The following is a 15,459-nucleotide window of genomic DNA, read 5'->3' as shown; positions in this document are numbered from 1 at the left end:
GCAAAAACAAATCTTTTAGATAAATATTGTCAAAGCTGCAGTACAGTCCTGTGTAAGGAATGTTAATCTGAAAAACAAATTCTAGAATTAGTTATTGATTTCAAAATTTGAAGACCTATGAGGGAAATACAAAGTTGCCCCTTAAAAAAAGAGAGACAGAATTAACTTGGTTCTTTTGCTAACCATGTTAGCAAACAAGATGGTAGGTCTGAAGAGCCATCATTAAGACTAAACTAATAGTCTCATTATTCCTTCCATCCTATTGCCTCTGGGTCATGTTACAAGGAATGCCATCATTGAGATCACTCTGTGTGTGACTCTGTGGAAACGTACCATCTGGCAGGTGACAGTTGCCATTATTAAAAAATGGGACTAACAAGATGATAATACAGAAATTGTGGCCAAGTTGTTTTTTAATAAAAGCATTCAGCTATAGTTAATTTGTAAAATCCACATCCAAACCTTGGCACTTGGAGATGAGCTATAAAGAAAAAAGAAAGTAATGATTTTTGGTAAGTTTGATGTAAACACATTTCCCAGGCTCTGATGTTGGCTGCCAGACTACTAGGAACCACCTGGCCAAAGCTTTTTTTTTAAGACACACAAGTCAGAGCTCAGAAATAACCTCTCTTTTGTAACATTTCTGCTTTTATTATTTTTGCCTGTCAAACCTTACCAAATAGTTGGTACAGCATGCTGTCTTCATTTTTTCCTTAAACAAACCCCAGCTACATTAAAGAGTTTGTACATGGAGACTTCGGGAGAACCAAGCCAAACATTGGGTCCCTGATGAATGTGACCGCAGACATTCTTGAGCTGGATGTTGAGGTAAACCATTTTATTATGGAATGCACATTGGCAAAGTGAATTCAACCAAAGTTATGCGCTTTGGCATTAAGCTGTTTTAGTACTACCCACCTCCATAGGTATTCGAGAATAGTGAAAATCTCACAGTAACACTGTATTGAAGGGCGGGACCGTCTTTGGATTTTTTTGTTTGTTTGTTTTTAATACGAGGTCTCATGTTCCTTGCAAATATATAGCTAATTTACTAACTGAGCTTTATCAAATCTAAACCCTTAAACCAAGCAAGGAAATAAAGTTGTAAGTGTTCTCCATATGTCCTTTGGACTCTAGAGAATTCATTCCCATACCTGTTGCATTTTATAGACTTTAAAGCAACCGATTCAGAAACATTGATTCACAAGAGTAGAAAGTGAGGTGAGCCAATGTTTCTTCATAAAAGCAGTTCTATAAGGACCCCTGTGATGTGGTCCAAGTTCTCTGCTCTTATAGTCTGAATTGAAATAAGGTTGAATTCTAAAATAATTGTAAGAATGGTTCTGTCGGGCAAGTCTCCATAAATATTTCATTTGAGTATCAGTAAGTGTTGAGTCACGAGTGGTGTTTCTTCATGAAAATCTGACTAGGAATAGAGTACCTCCCCCACTACTCTCCCCAGAATCTTAGGACTTGGGGATTTGTACTTGGGAATAATATCAAAGTTACAGAAAGAAGTGGGCATAGTTGCCCAATGTGAAAACATCTATGGTAATCAAATGATCACTGGAGTAGTATTTCCTTACCAGCAGTTCTCTCAAGTGCTCTGGGATTAGATTAGCTCCTGCAGTATAGCCAGTGATTGTGCCCTCAAGGTTGCAGGGAGCCTCTTCAGTGAAACTATCATTTGGAGGAAGACAACCTTCTGTTAAAGAAAAATCTCTACTCCATTCTTTTTTTTTTTTTTTTTTTTGAGACAGGGTCTTGCTGTGTCACCCAGGCTGGAATGCAGTGGTGCGATCACGGCTCACTACAACCCTGACCTCCCAGGCTCAAGCAGTCCTCCTGCCTCAGTCTCCCGAGTAGCTGGGACCACAGGCATGAGCCACTATGCCTGGCTTTTGTTGTTGAGATGTGGTCTCACCATGTTGCCCAGGCTTGCATTAATCTTTTTTTTCCTTAATTCTCAGAACAGTTAGGAGTGTCAAAGACTCACAGGCCAGTGTTTCTCAACACTGACTGCCCACTGGAATCACTGTGGAGCTTTGAAAGCACTACAACATGCCTCCCTCCACACACACAGAGATTGTGATCAGTCATGTTTTATTTTCAGCTTGAGAAAACACTCATTAATTTACATTTGGGTGTTTGGTATATGGCTATATTCTGAAACAGAACCAAAATATCTTCTTGAGATTTGTAAAAGACACACACACACGTAGCTTGTAGGCTTTTCTAATAAATTTTTTTTGAAGCCAGTACATGAAGTCACTCATGGATTAATGAAGAAATTTTCAGTAAATAATTTCACGTTTTAAACTTTAAATGTCAATAAAAACCACAGATACAGTGGGCTTTTTTTTTTGTTTGTTTTAACTTTTCATTCTGACTCAAAGGTCAAGGTTTTGTCCTAGAAGAACAAAATAAAGGTAAGTAGAGATAGATGAACTGGATTTTAAAGAAACAGAAATTCTACAGAAGTGAAGCACAAAGATCCTTAATCCTTTTCTAGTTCCAGGTCATCTTTCATAATCATTTATTTCACATTTTGTTGCTATGTTGCAAACAAGACTTATAGGCGTATAGACTACTTGAATATTTGTTCAATGCAAGATGAGAGAATGAAAATGATCAGAAGAATGAAAGTTTCTGAGACTTCTGAGGGAAAATTGGTGTAGTCACTTGAATTTGTTTGCTACTTTGACCCATAAATACCATTTTTTTTTTTTTTTTTGAGATGGAGTCTCATTCTGTCGCCCAGGCTGGAGTGCCGTGGCATGATTTTGGCTCACTGCAACCTCTGCTTCCTGGGCTCAAGCTATTCTCCTGCCTCAGCCTCCCGAGTAGCTGGGACTACAGGCGTGTGCCACCATGCTCAGCTAAATTTTGTATTTTTAGTGGAGACAGGGTTTTGCCATGTTGGCCAGGCTGGTCTTGAACTCTTGACCATGAGTGATCTGCCCACCTCGGCCTCCCAAAGTGCTGGGATTAAAGGTGTGAGCCACCACGTCTGGCCCCATAAATACCATTTAAAAATTTTAAATGTATTCTCTTGTCAGTCAAAAAGCACAATTAATAACCAACTGAGTAGCCAAATACTGCTACTCAATTAATTCAGAAGATCTCAGGTCCAAGAATCCCTAGAACAGACTTGACGGTGTTAATTTATGGTATTCAATAGCTCTTTTCTTCAAATGCAGTTTCTTCTGTTGCATTATATTAAAACTATTACATTTATACAGCATTACCAGCAAATGCTTACCACAACAGCAATATCTGTTTTAATGACTTCTTGTCTCCCTTCTAGTCTGTAGATGTTGACTGGCCACCTGCTCTGGATGACTAGCTTTCAAATTTGGAGACAAAGAGTAGGATTTTCCTGGCATGGTGTGGACATCCACAGAGCACACACCGTAAAATGGCTGTTTACCCACCATAACGGTGTCTTGGAAACCATTTGGATCATGTTGATCTAGATAATTGTTCATTTGTTGTAACATCTCAGGATCTATATATGTGTATATTTTGTGTTAAATTGTTCCAAGGATGTCTTATGATTTTTCTCATTCCCTCTCTCACCCCCACAAACCAAACTATGAATAATGAAATAATTCTCCTTAATTCTTTCATTTAGAGAGGTACACAAACAGAACACATTCTCTCTTAAGAAGCTTTAATTTCAGCAAGATTTCCCTCCACAAGAGACATACTACCTTTAAAATCATGTTCTAATTTTTAAAAATTATCTGAATAAGTTACATCTAGATTTATGCAGCATAATATCCTATAATATTCTAAGATTGCAAATGCAAATCTGACATTATTATTTTTCCCAGGAAGCCTCAAACGAGCTATTACCAATGAAGTACTTTTGGCTGTGATTTGTCATAAATCTTAACCAAACTATGAATAATGAAATAATTCTCATTAATACTTTCATTAAGGAAGAATTTTGACAATCTAAAATTGTCAATACATTTTTCCTGTGGAGGGAAAGTAAAACCATAGGAACCAAGGCATGCCATGGTAGGAGCCTTTCATAAATCTTTTAAATAAGGAGAAACAAGTGCCTTTAATAACTTCAATCCCAGGGTTAAGAATTTGAAAAATTGAGAATGCTAAACAAAGAGGAACTGATATTATTTCAGAATACTTCAATATATTATCCAATTATAAACATTTTAATGATACCTTAAAAGTAGATAGGATATTGTCTCCATTTTATAAATATGGAAACCAAAGACTAGAAGTTAAATGACTTATCCAAAATTGTTAGCTACTTCTATATTGAGGACTAGAACTGAAGTTTCTTGGTCTCCAGGGTCTTTCTAATAAGCCCTATTATTGAACACCTGTTTGTGTGAAGGGGCAGCTATGGATGCCATTTAAACTCACGTAACTGAGAATTAACTTTTGGAATGTAGTTACCAAATCAAAGAGCTCACCAAAAAATAGCCCAAGACTATTTAATGCAATCTTATATAGTTACCATTTGTTATTAAGTTAAAGCTCAGTTGGTATTACAAAGAGGAAAAACATTAAGCTAAACCTAAAAAAAAATAATGGGTCATTAAATTTCAGAAAGGAGCCTTATTACAATTTCAGATTTGAGTATAATTTCCATCACCCTAATTCAACTATTTGAGCTTTTTTTAAGAATACATGTAACTTGACTAGTATTAGATTACTCACCGTTTCCCATCTCTGTATTAAACATAAATCACAGATACCAAGATTCACTTGAGATATGAGGAAAATGGTTTTAATGGACACAAAGGAGTCAGCCACGTTGGAACCAACATGGTTTCATACCACGTTGAAACCATGTGTTTGATATGTGAATAACAGCAAATACTTTTTTCACTATTGTCAATGCCAATGCATTGAAATGCCCAGAAAATGAGAAAAGGATAACAAATAAACTTTTGATAAAAAGGTAAGATTTTCTGTGTGGATGTTTCTCAGTTTCTGGGAAAATTTTGCTACAAAAGACACTTAAATAATTTAGGAGGCAGTCTTTCGCATGGTATTTTTGGCTTAGCTTTGAATTCAGTGGACCTGTAATGTGTAAGAATGAAGAACGTGCTTAGCAAACTGAAATGAGAAGACTTCTATTTCTTAAATTTCTATTCCTGAGATTATACAAAATTTCAAGCAAAGAGTAAGCATTAGCTTTAAATACTTCTTCCAAATGTTCATAGAATTTTGAGACAAAGATTGTAAAAAATTAATGTTTGTCTTTGTTTCAGGCAGAACTAGGAATATTAAGTAGTGAGAGTGCTACAATTTCCCTTTTGCCTACATAAAAGCATTTTAAAATTAGTTTTATGATTTCTTTGTAAGCTTTATTTAAATTCGAAGTCTTTTTCATAACACTTAGAGAAAGAGCCCTTTGTACTTCTTAGTATCTCTTTGTCCTGGCCGGGCGCGGTAGCTCAAGCCTGTAATCCCAGCACTTTGGGAGGCCGAGACGGGCGGATCACGAGGTCAGGAGTTCAAGACCATCCTGGCTAACACGGTGAAACCCCGTCTCTACTAAAAAAAATACAAAAAACTAGCCGGGCGAGGTGGTGGGCGCCTGTAGTCCCAGCTACTCGGGAGGCTGAGGCAGGAGAATGGCGTAAAAACCCAGGAGGCGGAGCTTGCAATGAGCTGAGATCCGGCCACTGCACTCCAGCCTGGGCGACACAGCAAGACTCCGTCTCAAAAAAAAAAAAAAAAAAAGTATCTCTTTGTCCCAAATATAGTCTGTGGTTTATTTTAGGAAAAACATCAACTCTGAATACCTGGAAAAGTCAAGAGAAAATAAAATTGGCAAAATGAAAAATTTCCAAGTAAGATAACCGGTTACATTTGTGAGTTATGTGAAGTAAATTTAGAAGTTAAATTTCCATTTTCTAAGAGAAAAACATCTTACTTGGCAGATCTTTTCTTTTGGAGCTAATTATTCTTTAAGTCCACTTAAGAGAATGAACTTTGATATCAGCTTTTCTGATTTTTTAACAAAGGCTACCCTTGTTTATTATGAAAAATATTACTTTTATAATTCTATTTTGAATTTCTAAATTTTGAAATAATTCCAAACTTACAGGAAGAGTTGCAAAAAAAGTACAAAGAACCTTTTTCCCTGAGCCATGGAGTCAGTGATGCCCCATGATCTTAAAGGCTTCAGTGTGTCATTTCTACAAACCAGGACATTCTTTTACTTAACCACAACACAGTGATCAAAATCAGGAAATTAACACTGATATATTACCATCTAACCTACAGACCCTGTTCAAGTTGCCAGTTGTCCCATCAATGTCCTTCATAGTCAAGTGCTCACATTGCATTTTGTTACATCTCTTTAGTCTCCACCACTCTTACAAGTTTGTCTTTCTTGACTTTAATTACTTTAACATTTTTTAAGATTTCAGGTCAGTTATTTTGTAGACCGTTCCTCAATTTGGGTTTGCCTGATGTTTCCTTTTTATTAGATTCAGATTGTACCTTTTTGGCAAGAAAACCACAAAAGAGAGATTGTCGTCTTCTTGCATCTTATCAGGTGTCACACAGTTTTGATTTGTCCAGTTTATTTCCTCTGCACTAACCCTGCAAAGGGCTTTTTCTCTAAGATCTGATCTCTTTTAGCAGAAAATGGTATTTAGAAACCAAGATCTGGGCAGTAGGCATGCTCATTGTTTTGTGCCATTGCTGTTTCCAAGCCCTCTCATGGAACAGAGCTAGGGAACAAACATGAATGCATGTGCATGCACACACACACACACACACATACACCTATACATCTCTGTATCTACACATACTGAAATCTGTAAGAGTTTATACCAGTACTTCCAATTCCAACCTTATTCTAGTTTTCACCCTTTCCAAATTTGTAATTCTCTTCTCTGACTATAAGAAATCTGGCTCCTGCTTTTTCCCTGCCGCCACCGAGTTGTATAGAGGTGGAGTCTCGGGTGCATTCAAGATTTGGCTTCACTCGTAACCCACTGCCATGGCGGAGGATGGCAGTGCTGCTGGAGGTGCAATGGACATTAATACTGTTTTACAGGAGGTGCTGAAGACCGCCGTCATCCATGATGGCCTAGCATGTGAAATTTGCAAAGCTGCCAAAGGCTTAGACAAGTGCCAAGCCCATCTTTGAGTGCTGTGTGTGCTTGCATCCAACTGTGATGAGCCTATGTATGTCCAGTTGGTGGAGGCCCTTTGTGCTGAACACCAAATCAACCTAATTAAGGTTGATGACAAGAAACTAGGAGAATGGGCAGGCCTCTGTAAAACTGACAGAGGGGAAACCCCGTAAAGTGGTTGGTTGAAGTTGTGTAGTAGTTAAGAACTATGGCAAGGAGTCTCAGGCCAAGGACGTCATTGAAGAGTACTTCAAATGCAAGAAATGAACAAATAAATTTTTGGCATACACACACACAGACACGCACTTAAAAAAAAAAGAAAAAAGAAAGAAAAAAGAAATTTGACTCAGTCCTCCTCAAAAATAACCAATCTATTGCTGCGTCATTATTCACAGTCCCCTCCCTGCTGCCCTCAGATGTTCTCCTCAGGCTCCACACTGCAGCCCTACACTAGGCCACTACCACTGCCCCCTGTGGTAACATCTTCTTGCACTTTGTACAGAACAACCAAATGGCATTTGTCCTGAATTATTCAGGAAGGGAGGCAGACAGGTAGGAAGGAAGTCAGGAAGGCAGAAAATAAAAATCGTTTGATACCACAGAAATACGAAGGATCAAAGGAGATTATTAGGAACAATTATATATTATATGCCAACAATTGGATCACCTAGAAGTGGACAGATTTCCAGACGCATACAACCTACCAAGAATGAATCATAAACAGAAAATCTAAACAGACCAATAGCAAATAAGGGTCACCATTACTCTGAGGAGAGGACAGTAGGTAGGGAAGCAGTACAACTTTTAACTTGGAGCAAAACCATGCTCTAGGGAAGCATTATTAGCATCCCCAGCAACAGCAGCAGCCATCGCTGCTGCCAATACCTGCAAATGGGAAAAAGGCCAGCAGCCAAAATGAAGGCTTGACTATTGACCCCAAGCATTTTAGGAAACCAGGAAAGAAGCCCTTCACCAAACAAAGCTATTCCTTTGTGGGAAGTGTTCCTTCTGACATCACTGAGGAGGAAATGAGGAAATGTGAGAAATACGGGAAGGCAATTTCACAGAAAGAGGATTTAAATAAACAAAAAGGAAAAATTAAAAAATTAAAAACAATAACAACAATAACAAAAAAGAAACATGGGAAGGCAGGTGAGGTCTTCATAAGGATAAAGGCTTTGACTTTATGCACTTGGAAGCACAAACCCTAGTAGAGATTGCCAAAGTGGGTCTGGACAATATGCAGCTGTGTGCACTCTGCCTGCCACAGTGCATCCCTTACAGTCCGAAACCTTCTAACAAACTTTTGGAAGAAGCCTTTTCTTTATTTGGCCAGGTGGAGGGGGCTGTAGTCACTGTGGATGATCAAGGAAGGCCCTCAGGGAAAGGCACTGTTGAGTTCTCAGGGCAGCCAGTTGCTCAGAAAGTGCAGGCTGCTTCCTGCTAACCACATTTCCTCATCCTGTTACTGTGTAGCCCATAGGCTAATTAGGTGACAAAGAAGGACTTCCAGAGAAGCTGGTTGTAAAAAATCAGCAATTTCACAAGGAGTGAGAACAGCCACCCCAGTATGCACAGCATGGCTTTTGAATATGAGTATGCCATGCACTGGAGGGTGCTCATTGAGATGGAGAAGCAGCAGCAGGACGAAGTGGATCACAGTATCAAGGAGGCTCATGAGAAGCTGGAGATGGAGATAGGGGTTGCTTGCCTTCATCAATGCCAGGTCATGCTAATGAGGCAGGATTTGATGAGGTGCCAAGAAGAGCTGTGGAGGATGGAAGAGCTGAACAACCAAGAGATGCAAAAACGACGGCAACTGGAGCCCATGCGAGAGGAGTGCAGGCACTAGAAGGAAGTGATGCACTGGTAATGGTAGGAAAGATTCACCGGAACCTTCTCTGATATGAGAGAGCAGGAGAGACAGCTGTGCCAGATGGCTGCGGGAGGTGCTACGGGCATAACAGAGGCACCATGCCCCCTGCTTCTGTGCCAGCTGTTACCCCAGCTCTTCCAGAACCTGAACCTATGATGCTAGTTGACCTCACCAACGATGGAATGCTTTGGCCAAGCTGCTGCAATGGAAGGAATTGGGGCAATTGGTGGAACTCCTCCTGCATTGAACTGTGCAACTCCTGAAGCTGAATTTCCTCCAAACACACGTTGCTGATACTAATAAAGTTACAGTGTCTAGTTCCTGAAAACCTTTAAGAGGACCCATTTGGACTAGCCAGAATTCTACCCTAGAAAATTGAGATTCCTCCCGATAGTTAGGTCTACACTACCTACACTACTCTAGGGAGTATTTTGGAGGAAGAGAGCAAGGGAGGAGTGGTATTTAACAAACCAGTTCTGTGTGGTATACTGTTTAACTGAAAATTCTCTGTGGTGCATTACTGAAGTCTTAAATGCGACTGTTGAAGACCTGGGGGAACCACGGTGAAATGAATCCAGTTAGAGACCCATTAATCTTGATCATTCCTTTTTTCTCCATCCTGTTTCATTTGCTTTCTTATCCATACACTAACCAACCCCAGAGACACCACACATATACCACAAAAAACAAACCTCCTCCAATGTCCTTCGCCCCACTGCTCCATTCACTCCCAGGTGAGAATTCAGGCAAATGTCCACAGAGGTCACAAACAATGTACATATAGTTCTTTTATATCCCATATATTATCCCTTCATGTCCTAAGGAAGACATTTTCTCTTAGAGATTCATTTCAGTATACCTTTTTAAAAATCTTGTATTAACTTGCCTCAATCTTTTTCTTGGATGAGGACAATCCAGGAATGGCCCTTTTGTGTCTATGATGTTGCTATTCACAGCTTTCCTTGATAGGCCTAGTACAGTCTTGGAAACAGGGTTGCTGGATGCTGAAGGTCTGAGAGCAGCTCTTAGCCTTGCCTATCTTACTTAGTAGTTATGCTGTGCATATTTAATTGATGTACTATGTTTGATTTGTTGCTAATAGTTTAAATTTGAAGTTTTTCTGAGAAATGGAGCAGCAATGCAGCATCACTTGTTAAAATACATTTTAAGCCTTAAAAAAAAAAGGAGATTGAATCAGTAATCCCAGCACATTGGGAGGCTGAGGTGGGTAGATCACAAGGTCAAGAGATTGAAACCATCCTGGCCAACATGTTGAAACCCCGTCTCTACTGAAAATACAAAAATTAGCTGGGTGTTGTGGCGCGCACCTGTAGTCCCAGCTACTTGGGAGGCTGAGGCAAGAGAATCACTTGAACCCGGAAGGCAGAGGTTGTAGTGAGCCGAGATCGCGCCACTGTACTCCAGCCTGGTGAGAGAGCGAGACTCAGCCTCAAAAAAAAAAAAAGTCTCCTTTGGGTATATACCCAGTAATGGGATGGCTGGGTCATGTGGTACNAAACCTGCACGTTATGCACATGTACCCTAGAACTTAAAGTATAATAATAATAAAAAATAAATAAAAAATAATAATAAACAAATCAGCATGGGTGTGTACCAATAAAACTTTATTTATGGACACTGAAAACAAACAAAATAAAATAAAATAAAATAAAATAAAGGATTTAAGGAGAGGCCAGGCCAGCTATGGTGACTCGTGCTTGTAATCCCGCACTTTGGGAGGCCAAGGCGGGTGGATCACTTGAGCTTGATCCACTTTGGGAGGCCAAGGCGGGTGGATCACTTGAGCTTGAGTTTGAAACCAGCCTGGATAACATGGTGAAACTCCGTCTCTACAAAAAATACAAAAATTGGCCGGGCATGGTGTCATGCACCTGTAGTCCCAGCTACTTGGGAGGCTGAGGTGGGAGGATCTCTTGAGCCCAGGAGGCATAAGTTGCAGTGAGTTGTGATCGTGCCATTGCACTCCAGCCTGGGTGACACTCCAGCCTTTTGAGACTCTGTCTCAAAAAAGAGAAGAGACACCCTAGATCTCCATCCTTCTCTCTCTACCATGTGAGGATGGTGGGAAGGCAGCCATCTGCAAGCCAGGAGGAAAGCCTCAGCATAAACCATCCTAGTACCCCTGATCTTGGACTTTTAGCCTCCAGGACTCCGAAAACAGACTTTTGTTGGTTAAGCCAAAAAAGGAAAAAGGAAAAAAATCTTGAAAGAAGGCACTTCAGTACTCTACAAAATTATTTCAAAGGACAGTTACATATGCAACCATATTCAGCAACAGCATTCCATAAAAAATGTCTAATGTTTCTAAGCAACCAAAACTACCTTTTCCTATTAGGAAGATGCTATAAATATGAAGAAAATCTGATTGATATTTTAAAAGTTAAATAGCAACAAAATTTCAGCAAGTATTTTAGAATATTTCCATTTATTATCAAGAAAAAAATCACTCTATACAAAGATATTACAAATGTAATAAAATATTCTGTATAACAAACGGCATTTTGGCATTTTAAAAACAATTGCATCTTGATACTAAACTTAACATTAAATAACTGAACAGTACCTGAGAACTTTAAAAAATCACTTTCATCAGTGCCTCCAAATTCATTTCAGTCATTAAGCATATACAAATACTCAGCCAAAAAAATAGGATTTTGGCATTCTGCTGGGATCTAGATTCATCACAGCCAAAGATATTTTAAGTACATACTTTTAAAACAGAAATCACTTCTAAAGGATTCACCTGGTCAAAACCATGCATTTAAGAATGCTGGTTACCCAAAAGTTTTGTGTTTTTCTTGCCACGTCATCTGAAAGCTACTTGAACTGTGAGACAGTGACCAACATTATCAGCTAATTACCCAGTAAAACTCAAGTGTATCACCAATGAAGTCTCATTAAACTCAATTCCACAAATGGATCCTCAAATATTCCAACCTTATCTATATTTTATTACATCTTATGGAAAACTATGTTTTGATTAGATAATAAAGTTTAACAGGAAAAATGGGCAAGATGAATGTTTGATACTTTTACCAAAAATTTATATTTCATTTACTTGCTGATTTCCCTGAAAACTCAATTTGTTGAAGAAGCAACATTCTGTACTAATTACTGTGTATTACTATTCACACACAGGTGTTTAATGAATTTGACTTGTAAATCTTTAAATTTTTGAAAGTCCAATAGTAAACTAAAGTTGTGGAAACAACTGATAAGAATATTAGAGGATGATAAATTCTACATCTTTAAATAGATAAGTACTAGCAGGTGGTATTTTCCTAAAGCCATAGACATTTAGAATAAATAGAGGGATTACTTTTTAAAACTTTGATCTGTATTTTGTTTATTAATAGGGCATGAGTGGTTTTGTCTGTGCTTTTTGCATGCATTACAAACATTACAGACATGATTACTTTTGAGATTCAATCTTACCCACTGTTAACCTTGTGCTTAACTAACTGCTAAGATGTATTAGTTAAAATATTAATTTGACTATGTCTCAGACAAAAAAGGCATAAAACTGGATACAGACAACCCATACATTTATCTCTGATTAGTCACCTATTTCTGGGCTTATAACAAATGATAAATGGCATGACATTTTCTATTACATGTGATATAAAAAGCATTACAATTTTTCCCCTTTTATAGTCAACATTTGAAAACAAAACAGATGAGAAACATTTCAGTGGCAACTTCATGAGCTATGAGATTCGTTTTTAGGAAAAGTCAAACCACTCCCAATTCATAATCAACTTTTACAAATAAATTAAGAGTCACAAAATTTCAGAATTGAAGTCATTAAAATTGGCCTTACCTTCACTAATCAATAGGAAATGTTTCTGGAAAAATAAGGCCAAAAGAAGGCTCTCCAAATCTGGGCAATAACTAGTCATTCTAATGAGAAGTCCATCTTAGGTTTCTTACTAAAGAACCTAATCCATAATGATCTTTCTCACTCTGTTGTGTATGAGATAACTAGAAGGAGTATCTGAATTAAAGATTAACCAGGGCCATAGGTTATACACAGATATTGGTTTATTAACAATATTTGCATATACACCATGGAATACTATGCAGCCATAAAAAAGGATGAGTTCGTGTCCTTTGTAGGGACATGGATGCAGCTGGAAACCATCATTCTCAGCAAACTATCGCAAGAACAGAAAACCAAACACTGCATGTTCTCACTCATAGAATTAGGGAATTGAACAATGAAATCACTTGGACACAGGAAGGGGAACATCACACACCGGGGCCTATTGTGGGGAGCAGGGAAGGGGGAGGGATAGCATTAGGAGATATACCTAATGTAAATGACAAGTTAATGGGTGCAGCACACCAACATGGCACATGTATACATATGTAACAAACCTGCATGTTGTGCACATGTATCCTAGAACTTAAAGTATAATAAAAAAAAACCAATATTTGATTCGCACTACATAATTTACAGTGTATCTTATGTACCATTTTATTTAGTACAATACAACCTGTTAGGTAGCAGGCTGGGTATTACCTGACTAAAAAGTCCCTATTCTTTCCATTTCTCCATGCTACTTAATAGCATGTGGTGATCCTTCAAGAAATCAATTAAAGATATAACAAATTATTTGATGCCATTAGGCACCCTGGATCACCAATTCCAAGTATTTTTTTTTGAGACAGGGTCTTGCCCAGGCTGGAGTGCAGTGGCGTAATCGCTGCTCACTACAGACTCAACCTCCTGGGCTCAAGGGATTCTCCCACCTCAGCCTCCCTAATAGCTGGGACCACAGGCACATGTCACCATGCCAGGCTAATTTTTTTTTTTTTTTTTTGCAGAGACAGGTTTTCCTTATATTACCCAGGCTGGTCTTGAACTCCTGGGCTCAAGCAATCCCCCCACCTCGGCCTCCCAAAGTGCTGGGATTACAGGCGTGATCCATCCACCATGCCCAATGTCCAGCTCCATGTCTCTCTTAACATGGAAACTATCACAAGTTTTCCTGAAGTATTAGGTTAGACATTGATAACCCAGCTGTTTCTGTTCACTATGGTTGTGAGAGGCCCAGTTATTTAAAAGGCCATTAAGATTGAAAATAGATTTAGAGGTGTAGGTACAGATTGGGAAGGGGCATGAAGGAAATTTCGGGGGTGGTTGGAAATGTCCTAAACATGGTGGTGACATGGGTGTTAACATACATAAAAATTAATTAAGCTGTACATTTAAAATTAGTCTCCTTTATGCATTTTACTCTACATGTGTTATCCTTGCAAAGAAAAAGACTGACATCTTTGAGAGCAAGAGTTTTTGTCTTATTCACCTCTGTATAATTTCCAACATGGGGCTTTGTACATTAGACATTCAAAAAATGTTATACAAGATTGGTTGCATCAATACTGGAGTGTCTGTGTAAGGGTTAGGTGCTGAGGCTGAGAAGTATACGAGGGAGACTTGAGATTAAACCTGCCACATAAAGTGGAGAGAAGTAGCAAGGTCAGGGCTATGAAATAATCCTAAAAACTTTAGAATTTCTACATAATACAGTTGACACTACTATTCTCAATAGAGCTGCTTTCAGTCTCAAAGGGCTGTGGTATGTGTGCGTGTGTGTGGTAAAAAAGGGAAGCAGCAGGTCAAGGAAGAGAAGTGTATTTCACAAGACCTAAGTAATCTTGTCATTGCTGCTTTTCCTGCCAGAAAATCATTACCTTTCCCTTTAAAAATCATTTCCATATACATTGCAATAATCGCTCCTATGTCAATTCCACCCTTCCTTCTCTAATAATAGCTACTATTTATTCAGCACCAACTAGTATACTAGGGACTATGCTGGGTGCTGGAGTCCCAATGACGAATGAGACAAACACTTAAATAAAAGGATGTCCATAATACAGGCATGTACAAAGCTTCACCTCAACTGAGGAGGCAGGACCAACCTTCATAGAGAAGCCCAGTCTTCAAGGATGAGTGTTCTAGTTCCAGAAGAGCAGAAGCAGAGTGGGTAACATGTTAAAGGTATGGAGGCCTGAAAGAATTGCCTTTTTTCAAGGAATGCTAACTATGTAATAAGGTATAGGGAGAACGTGGTATTTTAACTGGAACATATGGAAAAGATTATTACTAGGGAAAAAAGAATGAAGGCCTTTACTAAGAAAGCAGCAGGAATGAAGAAGGGACAGATGCAAGAGGAGACAAGCTCAAAAGGACTCGATGATTAAGTATGAGTGTGACGGAGAAAAAGAATACAATACTTTGAGGTCCTAGTAAGCTTCTTGGGTGGCGTGGTAAATGGTAATGCCATTATGGAAGGTAAAGAAGAGAGGGAGCCAGTTTACCAGGGCATTCAGGTAGCACGAAAGAAAACTGAACCTGTGGGCTCTGATAAGATCATCCAGGGGGAAAAATAGCACCAATTGAGGGGAGAGGTTGAGACTCATGGGAAA

At 38.8% G+C, this 15,459-nt stretch overlaps 1 protein-coding gene and 2 pseudogenes across 4 annotated transcripts in view; all 3 read left to right on the top strand.

The window, feature by feature from the left end:
* Nucleotides 1–5,322, top strand: part of PUS10 (pseudouridylate synthase 10) — an 85,774-nt gene extending 80,452 nt beyond the window's left edge. For all 4 annotated transcript variants that reach the window (XM_025354555.1, XM_025354551.1, XM_025354554.1 and 1 more), the window contains 2 exons: nucleotides 729–828; nucleotides 3,308–5,322. In XM_025354555.1, coding sequence (XP_025210340.1) covers nucleotides 729–828; nucleotides 3,308–3,346 — 139 coding nt within the window. In that variant the 3' untranslated portion in view covers nucleotides 3,347–5,322. The remainder of the gene's footprint in view (nucleotides 1–728; nucleotides 829–3,307) is intronic.
* Nucleotides 5,323–6,774: 1,452 nt separating this feature from the next.
* On the top strand, nucleotides 6,775–7,397 carry LOC112605000 (annotated as a pseudogene).
* A 999-nt stretch (nucleotides 7,398–8,396) lies between these two features.
* On the top strand, nucleotides 8,397–9,159 carry LOC112605001 (annotated as a pseudogene).
* The last annotated feature ends 6,300 nt before the right edge of the window (nucleotides 9,160–15,459 follow it).

The sequence above is a fragment of the Theropithecus gelada genome, chromosome 13 (genome assembly GCF_003255815.1).
Source record: "Theropithecus gelada isolate Dixy chromosome 13, Tgel_1.0, whole genome shotgun sequence".
Lineage (NCBI taxonomy): Eukaryota > Metazoa > Chordata > Mammalia > Primates > Cercopithecidae > Theropithecus > Theropithecus gelada.
The sequence above is the reverse complement of the archived record's forward strand: the minus strand, read 5'-3'. Positions and strand labels throughout refer to the sequence as shown.